We start from the raw sequence: 10,438 nt of genomic DNA on the forward strand, positions 1-10,438 counted from the left end.
ACAGTGAACCTTGAATTTGTTCTCCAAGTGAAAGAAATGTCCTTTAACCATTCAACAAATACTTTTAGAGTCACTGAAAATGAATCAGACGTGCATGGCTGAATGAGAGCGGTGCATTTGTTAGGTTTTAAAATGAAATGCCTTTTTCCCACAATGGTGACACGGAGCGAAAGCTGAACTTAAACATATCGGCACAAGCAGGAAAGGAGCGTATTGATGAATAATGAGTGTCCCCTGCTGGTCGACAACAAAACTGCAACGAAACCAGAGAAAATATAACACTTGCTTTAAGCATGTGGCACAAAGTGATAATTAAACCAGCGGTGCTTAACAATCTGAAATAGCAAACAGAATGCGTGTGTGCCAACATAATGGCTTCTTGTTGTGTTTTCCAGTGATGCCAGCTGACAGTGCTGTAGACAGGGTGAAAGGCACTCATCCTCTTCACACTGGTTTGATCCTGGGCATCTTGCTGGTGATGCTTATCATGATTGCAGGCGTGCTGATCACAGTCTACATCTACCATCACCCGACCTCTGCAGCCAGCCTCTTCCTTATCGAGGTGAGCAGCAGCACCAGCAGTTCTTCTGTTTCTGACGTCAGAGGGCTGATTGTCAGTCTTACACCTTGACATAAATTACTTATTATATTTTCCTGTGCTATTGTTTTTTTTGCTATAGAGAAGTTTTTTAATTCTGGTTATGAGAATCAAACCAGTTAACATTCATGGGTGTTCTCAATAAGCTGAATATATCTAATATCCGAAAAATGCTGACAGCCATCATTTGAAAGTGAAGTGTAATATATGTTTTGCTAGTGTGCATTCAGTGACTGGTTGGTGAGTGGTTTCTGGAGGCTAGCCGCACTCACAAAGGTGAAATTAGTCACAAAGATGTATATAGTGCTGCACCGGATCCAAGCAGATGACCATTGATGGCCATGGTTTGTATGACACCTAATGGCTGCAAACAGTAAGCAAACCGGAAACACTTTCTTTCAAAGTTAAAGTTGATTTTACTTTGAAAGCAAACAATATCCATTTCTGGTTTGTGTTGCACTCTTTCAATTTTTACTGCCTCTCCACTGTTAGGTGACAAGTAAGTCACCATCTTTCATGCAAACTACAGGTAACCATGGAAATATGCTAGCGACCAATGGGGTCTTAGGTACAGGGCACCATACGCTGTATAGATGTCAAGTTAGACACTGAAATAAAAGGGCTTTAGGTGAATGCACTACACAGCAACCTCTAACCTTTAACCTTGACCACATTTGTTGCCTCTGACCTTCAATCTTTAACTTCTCTCCTGTAGAGACGTCCGAGCAGGTGGCCTGCCATGAAGTTTCGCAGGGGGTCGGGTCACCCAGCCTACGCGGAGGTGGAGCCAGTGGGCCAGGAGAAGGAGGGCTTCATCGAGTCCGAGCAGTGCTGAGGGAGGAGGGGGCATCCACATCCCTCCCTCCCCTCCGCAGCCTCCCTCCTGTGCTAGCCCTCCTCTCTCCTGCTCCACGGGGACTTCTCACCTGGAACCTCCAGGATGCACTTATCGGTGGAGGAGCTCAGTGTACACAATGACTCGTTAAGACTGTACAATCGGCCCATTGAGCGCTAGATGAGACTGGATACAGTAACCGATGACATGAGAAAGTGAGACACCCCTGAAGACTATCCCCAGACATACCCACTGTTCAGCTCCCGTTAGCAAGGAGCTGAGCTGCCGGGGGGCAGAGGGAGGGAACAGCGCAGACGTCATCGACTCTGCATTCGTTGAGAGTTTTTACGACTGCTATCGCGTTGCCATGTTGGGACTGTACAGCTTGACTGATAGCCGTGTGTCTGGTTGGGTTGGGGAGCAGGGTGAATTATACAAAATATATTTTCAGGATCAATACAGAGTGTGTGAACGAAGATGTCCACTTTATTGTCCATGGGGGTTACACATTATAGGCCTTTGTATATCCATCAGGTTTTTCCTTCTTTTCCTTTCTCTATGTTTTCACAGGGGTTGGCGCATTTATCTGTACAGACCGTCGGTATTGCTTTTCAATACCATAGCAGGCTTAATTGACTTTTCCACAGTGCACTCTGCACAGAGAGGCTGTGGCTGCGTGATATGACGCGAGCTGAACTCGATCGATCACAGCTGGGAGTAAAGCTCTGAACATTCGGCATCGGTGTTGAATTAGTTTGTGATTTTTGGGGGCTGGTTTCATTTTGTGAAAATGAAGTGTAAGGTGGGGGTTTTTTGTTGTTGTTTTTTTTTAATGGGTGATGGACACTATCCTTCCCTTTGGATTGATTTCTTTACTGCCGTGCCATTTCGTCCCTGAGTAGAGTTTGCACTTCTTTTTTTTTGTTTCTCATTCGACATGTGGTACTAATGCAAAATTACAAGACAGGCGCTTGTGAGTGTGAATATATTTTCTGGAGTGTAAGTGATTCTCGTGTGTGAATACAGAAGACAGTTTACAGTAGTGATTGGACATCCACCTGCTATATGGGTGCATATATTTGAGCTGGCTCTTATTGATCTTACTTAGAAGTATCTGGATACAGTTTGCGTGAGCCAGAAAACACATTGGTCTGGTTGGAGATTTGATTCATTTTTACAGTGTCGGTTTATTTTCCAGTTGTTGCCAAGCGTAACCAGTTCTGTGTCCACATTTAATAGCTGTCATGTCACCGTAGTAATGTATATACCAAGGCCAAAACATTTGCAGATTCAGGTAACTCATGGCAAACATTTGCAGTATAGCAGTGATGAGAATCTTCTTTTCTTATTTTTTTATGAGTGGCCTTTTTTTCTCTACTTTTTTACTTAAATGTGAATAGTGTTCTAGTCATTGCTGTCACAACAATTCACTCATTTCAAGAGAAAATCATGTTTTACACCAATGATTGTAGACTCATTTAAACAAACTAGAGCTCAAAATCCTGGAGTTTTACTGAGTAATAAAATGTGCAATATTACATCCGTTAATTTCTATGAAAACGCATAAGAACTCCAATCATCTGAATTCTTTTTATTTACACTTTGTTGACATTGAGACCAAAGACTAATCAGAATTTCAGTCACATGTATTTACCTCAACCTCCCCCCACAGACTCCATACCTCTCATTAGGCAGGATATGCAGGTTTAGTTGGTTAAAGCACAGACTGTACACAAAAGATGGAAGTAGCCACTGTGACATCACTCATTGGTTAGCAAATTCCTGATCATATGCCTCAACCCTCAATTTAAAAAAAATATTATGTCATTCTTTATTCAGGTGGCTCCATGGTGTAGCGATTAAACAAGCCTTATATATGAAAAACTAGCCAGTTCAAGAGGGGAGGAGCCATTAAATCCACCTCCAGGGTTTAAAAGCTACTGTATTCCTTGCGTTGGCCCCAAACCTGGATAAATGAGAAGGTTGCATCAGGACAAGCATCTGCCCAAATCAAATATGCGGATCTACCTTGGAAATGAGGGAACAGCAGTAGTACTTAATTATGTTATATTCAGTATGATTTGAAACTATCAGCTAAGGCCATGAACTGATCAGAAAAAAGTTTGCGGTAATAGATCAACAGCGCCCAAGGGCAGTTTCCCACAGACCTCTAAACATGAAGGTTTTGTTTTCCAAGCAGAGGAGTCGACCCCTGCTGGACATTAAAAGAAATTGCAGGTTTTCACACTAAACTGATGTCACTTTTCAAACCAGGAAGTTACATCCATCCTTTGTGTACAGTCTATGGATTAAAGTGATACTGTGCAAGCATTTTGATGTCATAAAAATTAGACTTCCCTGATTAGCATTTGCTAAATCCTTCCCACCATCAACGACTGTCCAGTAACTTATTACAATTCCAGGCACAGTAAAGCTTAAGCTTTGCATTATCAGTACATTTAAAGAGTTCTACTGCCAATGTCTCTTAGTAGCCTTTCTATGAATAACCAGAATTACAAGAGGTAAAATGTCAGCCATTAGAAATTAACAGTATGCCTATCTAACTAACCTACTAATTTCAAGTTTGCATCATCAGCTAACAAACGAATCCTGGAAGAAGAGTTTAGCCTCGATATCGATATGATATATCAACAAGTCCAGTCAGCACAGTGATACCTGAGATAGTGTTATACATTCACTCACTTCAAACAAACAAATGTGGCAGTCTGCTAGTACCAGCATAGTCACAACGTGTAAGCAGGTACACAACTAAAAATACAACTACAGCAGTAGTAAGCGCACTTAAGCAACCAACCTTTGGGTTTTAGTTGCTTTGTTCGTTTTAGAGGAACCAGTACTTTGCCTGTTTGGTTAAAATACATGTTAATCTACGTGGAAAGCATAGGAGCCTGTTTCAAATCAATACATTCTCTTATATTTTATAACATGTGTGTTGGGAATATTTTAATTCATTGAACTTATATTAGCAAAGTTTTTCCTGTCATTCTGAAATTGGTTGTATTGGGGTTTTTTAAACAATACTAAAGTCGCAGGTGGTGAAGTTGCCACCACGTTGTCCTGTGTCCTTGGAAAGAACACATTCAAGTGCAGTAAAGTCCCACTAGGTGAGCGAAGTGAACAGAATCACTTCCTAAAAAATCTTTTTAAATTATTCCGTTTAGTTAAGGTCTTAGTTACAAGCAAGTTTCAAGCACATGTACGGAGTGGGCAGTTCAAGTCACGCGCTCACATGGAGGCAAATCTCTTCTCCAAGGAGTTTGGACAAGACAATCAATGGACTAATTCATCAAGCTGATGCGAAGCCACATGAGCAGAAATCATGCAGCGTTATTCTGGCCCCATTTAAGTAAAAAATAAGAGGACTCTACTGTCCATGTTAAATGATGTCAGGTGAACGTTTAATAGACGTGATTAATAGACTCCAACTGTTAAAATCAGGCCAAGCAAATTCAAGCCCGATGATGAAGTTAAACTTAAAAGACTTTAAAAGTCATTTTCACTATCAAGCAAAGAAAAGTTTAAACTGCCAAATTAGCATCACCCAGATTTGTCCTTGGGGTTTTGTGGGAAGTAACACTTGTTTAATACTTTACTTTAGTGTGTTCAGAAAGATATGATTTTCGAAGAGTCACACAAGGCATAAAATCTTAACTATATGAACTACATCGTGGTCACATGACTTTAACTTTACGACTACTAAATTTAGCCACTTGTTATCAAACTCCATATTCGGGACTCACAAAAGCTGAAAAATTCCACAGCTGGGAACGTCCTTATGTTGTTAACCAATGAGGACATCCTAAATAATCCTTCCTTGTTGTGTTTAAAATGATCATAATTTACAATATGGAATTTATGTCCTATTACCTGAAACTAGCAACTGAGCAAATAAAGTCATTAATTTACTTAGTGTAGAGCTTTAAACATGGCCATGCGGCCCCTTGTAAATAAGGGAGCAGCTGAAAGCAAATTGTATACTGAGGTCACAAAGCAAGGGAGGTGAGTGTAGTTTCCCCATAGACTTCTTTATAACCAGAGGAGTCTCCACTTGCAGGACATTTAAAAAAATAGGTTCAAGGTACAGTCGGCGTCACTTTACAGAGCTAGAAGCTATGTCTGCCTTTTATATTGTCTACGGCTCTGAGTCATGTTAGCCTTTGTCACTCTATACACTAGTCATTCAGTCAGTGGAGCTATGCAGCTGGGTCGTGGTTCGTGACATGCATCACAGCAGTATTTCTCTAACAATTGTGAGCCAATGGCTTCTCCACACCTCCAGGCCCATTTTTTTTATTTTTTAGTACCGGTAGATCGATCCCTGTGGAGAAATGCTCTTTGAAAGTGATCAAATCATCCACGTATCATACGGTGCCACCTGAAACTGCAAGTGTTTTAACGACTGCTGTGAAAATGCAGTCCGAGAACGTGACCGGAGGTCACATTTGTTTGCACTGAACACATTTACAAAAGCTAAAAACACTTCAGTCGCGCAGCATTGCCAGATGGAAAAAATGTTATCCTAGAGGATTACAGTTATTATATTTTGAGGAGCACTATTGTACACAAGTCAGATCGGTAAAAAAAAGATGTCATAAGAGAAGATGTGTGCAGGCACAGGTGTAAGCTGTAGTCCATTGTCCTAAAATGAGGCAGCCTCGGCTTATTTCAACTACTATGTGTTGTAAAATAATGAGATTGTGAAATATTATGGGACCTTTGCCACACAAGTACAATAATTATCACACTCTGGCAATGCTCTGATAGTGGAAACTGGGCTTTCTAGCAGCAAAGTCTTCACTTGCTTCACTGGACCTGACTAATGGCTTTCACTCCCACTTTTAACAAAAGCAGCACAGTTGTGTCATTGGGATTGGTTACTGCTGTTTTCTTTGCTCTCTTATGAGTTGGATTAAATGATGCTGAGTCACAGATTCAGCAAATGTTCCACGAGCTCAACATACAGATACAAGAATGGGAGTTTTCTTCCAGCTGTGATGTTGGTTTTATCTTATCATGACACTTTCATAGCAAACAATAAGACTCGAAATCATAAAGTATCATAGCTGTCTGTAATTTCTGTAACTACTGTCGTTTTGATTACATTTGAAATAATAAAAAATGTTGGTAAAAACAGTCACATGTCTGTTTCTTTGCATGGTCCACCAAATTACATGTTTCTTTTGTTTAAGCATGCATGTCCAACTTCTTTTTGATTATACTATGCTAGTATAAATATACTACCATATCTTTAGTATATTTCATGAAGTTGTGCAGAAATTTTATATTTACAGACCCTCGCAGTACATAGATTCAAAATGAGTACTATTTGGATTTGCATTAATTTTTCCAACATTTGTGAGCCTTTAATTTAAGTACAAGACTTAAAAACACATTTAAAGGTGTAGTCAGTTTTTTTTTAGTTTATGTAATAGAAAAAATTAATATTTTACTCATAAATATACATTGACCAGTGTGTAATTACATCTTCCAAGAAGCTACTGGCGTCTCATAAACCGGTTAGTGGAAGTTGCCATGTTGACCCACCATCTTGAATACAATGGCAACCTCAAGCCTCATCTCTCGAAGTTTAGTCGGGGCTCTAACACATGAAAACATGCATAAAGTCAAGCTCACTCATGAAATGTGTCCGTCATAATAACATTACAGGCTATGCTAGGCTTTGGCCCACATCAGTCTAAAATCGTATAAGATAAGATAAGATAAGATAGAACTTTATTAATCCCTCGGGTGGGTTCCTCTGGGAAATTCGACTTCCAAAAAAAGCACAGCAACGACCAAAGTTACAGTTACAGAACTGTTATATATATACACACACACACACACACACACATATATAAATACAGAGACAAATATAAATAAAATATACAAAGGGGATAAATAGAATAAATAGGAATAAAAAATAAAAATACAAGTGAATTCCACATTTCAAGTATTGAGTCTATTGCACCGTTGACTATTTACAAAAGTATTGCACAAGGTATTGTACAGTGAGGTGCAGAGGCACTACAGCTTAGTTGTTCCCCCCTCCTTTGTCCTCCTGTTTCCCCTCCCTCTCCCCTCCAGAGAGGAGTTAAACAGTCTGATGGCGTGTGGGACAAAGGAGTTTTTAAGTCTGTTAGTTCTTGTCTTGGGGAGAAGCAACCTGTCACTGAACAGACTCTTCTGGTTGTTTATGGCCGTGTGCAGAGGATGCCCAGCATTGTCCATAATGTCCATCAGTTTCTTTAATGTCCTTTTCTCTGCCACTGTCACCAGAGTGTCCAGCTTCATGCCGACCACAGAGCTAGCCCTCCTGATCAGTTTCTCCAGCCTGGATGAGTCCCTCTTTGCTGTGCTGCTCCCCCAGCACACCACAGCATAGTATGTATGTAACCATGAATAATGTGTTTTGGAAACTGCACAACATGCAGCGCTATTAGTTCTCTCAGTCTCTCAGAGTAACATTTCTAATTTTGATTGAAACTGTCAGAGAAAACGGCAGCCTCGAGTAAGCCAGGATATTAGTTTACAGAGGCTGTTAGAATTATATGTCTAATGTTAAAATGTTGGTGACACAATAATTTCATCATATGGCACTGACATATTCATAGGGTTAATTTTTGAGACAAAATATCATGAGGTAGTCATGATTTTGCAAATATTCCACCCTAGTGCAGTTTGCACAAATTGTTTTAAAAATGCACTCACACTACAAACATCACTGATGAGTCAAGATCTGCACAAATTGACAGAAACACTGAAGCAGCTACACATTTTATTCTTATTGTCATGTGTGTCCTATTTGTCAGGTGACAGAAGAACCAACACAAAGCTCAGAGAGTAATGGTGATGCAAGATCACAGGTGAAATTGGATGATGATTTGGTGGTTCATGACTGTATTTGAAGCACATGTGTGACTGCATGTATGTGGAATGTCTCACTGTTATTTATCAGGTGACAGAGGCAGCTCTGCCATGTTGTAGCTCGGACAGAGGTGAAGAGGTGATTATGCGGTGTGGATTCATCTCCCTGCACTGAATCATGTGCTCAATACTTTGCGGTGCAATATTAAAGGAACGTGACTTTCTCGACCTTTGCACAAGTTGAGGAAATGTGTGTGATGCAACGATCCATAGCGACCGTTTGTTCATACCGTCTTCACGAAAGGAGGCGCAACACACCTGTGTTTTGATCAAAGGTGTGCGCTACGAAGCAACGCTAACGGGTTAGTGATCTTTAAGTCAGAGTTTTAGTATCGCGAAGGCGGCTCTCTTTTTAACCTGGTTAAATCACCATGGTAACCTGATCTGGAACTGGTTATCTTCTGGTATGTTCGGAAAAGTTCTGGTAGCCAAAATGTCCTTTATGTATAAAAGACATTTTTGGTTAATTCAGAGAAAATGCTCTATATTGTTTATATTGAATGTCTCTTGTGTCACACCAGTCCTCTGCATGTCCTCCTTTACGACATCCATGAATCTTCTCTGTGGTCTTCCTCTTCCTCACACCTGGCAGCTCTATCTTTAACGTCCTTTGTCCAGTATATCCACTATCTCTCCTCCGCACACGTCCAAACCACCTCAGCCTGAGCTGTCCCTCTGATATACTCATGTTAAGGCTTCAAAAAGGAAAATTAGTCTTTAGAGTCAAACAGCAAAACGCCTCATAAATAACCTGAAAAATGACTGAAAAGAACAACAGAGGGATGAGAATATTTTTAAGTGTCAACAGATCTGTCACATTCTTAGGCATGAAAGACCGAGACTGAGCTAGCAATGTGAGATGATCCCAGGTCTGTGTGGGTGCTTCCATTTTCGACCGGTGGGATTTGTCCTAATTCGATCTGCTTCTTTAAAAGTTGGTACAAGCACAGCGCTCCGCTGCTTGTCATCTGGAACATTTTTTTTTTGTTTAAAAGCATGTAGAATAGCATATGTAGGCAAGTATATTTCTCCTTTTTTGGTCAAGAAGCAAAGACATAAAGGAAAAAAAAAAAAAGAGAAACAGGTCAGGGTTCGGTGGTTGAATCATCCGTCCCCACCGATGTCAAAACCAAATCTACACCCCTGGGCTGAGGCATTCCAAAAATTGAATATCTTGTTTGGCCATGAAGTTTTCTGACACCTGTGTTTAAATGACAGTGAAAAATGCTGCACGCTCGGTTTATGTGAAACCCTTGGATCAGGTAGATTTTGGAAATGCCTCACTGCAGATTGAGGAGATGGAGCTCTACAGCAGTACAGAGAGAAAGCTGAGCAAACAAGACAGCAGAGGGGAGATGGAGACAAGCTGAGCAAGCTAGAAGCAAAAAAAAAAAAAAAAGCATGAAAAAGGTTTGAGTAAGGGGGGAAACATTACCGAAGGAGCAAGGCAGAGGTGTCAGACTTCAGCTGTTTGTTACAGAGACTGATTCAGTGCTGCAAAGAACAACAACAGAATTCAGATTATCTAATACAAGTAGTGCTGTGTGTGCCTCAAAGAGGGCCTGAGGAACCAATGGAGTGTGCTGCACAAACACAAGCCCGGCATGTTGTACCTATAAACAGTAATCAGCGGGTGTTAATAGCTAGACAGCCAGCAATTACATTCATCAAATCGAGTTAATCGCTCTATTGTGGCCAAGGTCACGTCACAGCTGTGAATCATCCTGCTGCTGGTCACCTCTGTGGTGATTTACTCCCATCTAGTGGGCAAAACAGAGAACAAAACTGCTGCCCGTGAAGGAAAATAAATCAGACAGCTGCTGTCTAAAAGTAAGTACGCTCTTTTTCTAACGTTTGACATACTAGGAAGTATTTAAACAAATCCTCTGAATCCACAGGTCCTAAGATTATTAAAACACAACCTCAAATGAACAACACATGACAGATTGCACTGTTCAATTATTTATTTAACAATGATTAACATCAAATGCAGAAGCAGTGTATGAAAAAACAAGTGCACCCTTAGTGCTTCCAGCCAGCCAGCTGTTGCTAATCAAATG

At 40.5% G+C, this 10,438-nt stretch overlaps 1 protein-coding gene across 1 annotated transcript in view; it reads left to right on the plus strand.

Annotated features, from left to right (window-relative positions):
* Positions 1–2,971, plus strand: part of plxdc2b (plexin domain containing 2b) — a 123,066-nt gene extending 120,095 nt beyond the window's left edge. Inside the window, exons 13-14 of the mRNA XM_086306454.1 lie at positions 396–562; positions 1,314–2,971. Coding sequence (XP_086162580.1) covers positions 396–562; positions 1,314–1,433 — 287 coding nt within the window. The 3' untranslated portion in view covers positions 1,434–2,971. The remainder of the gene's footprint in view (positions 1–395; positions 563–1,313) is intronic.
* The last annotated feature ends 7,467 nt before the right edge of the window (positions 2,972–10,438 follow it).

This window comes from Aulonocara sp. 'chitande type north' Nkhata Bay, linkage group LG9 (genome assembly GCF_057382095.1).
Source record: "Aulonocara sp. 'chitande type north' Nkhata Bay isolate Kocher_YH1m ecotype deep benthic linkage group LG9, A_spYH_male_GT1.1, whole genome shotgun sequence".
In the NCBI taxonomy this organism is placed as follows: Eukaryota; Metazoa; Chordata; class Actinopteri; order Cichliformes; family Cichlidae; genus Aulonocara; species Aulonocara sp. 'chitande type north' Nkhata Bay.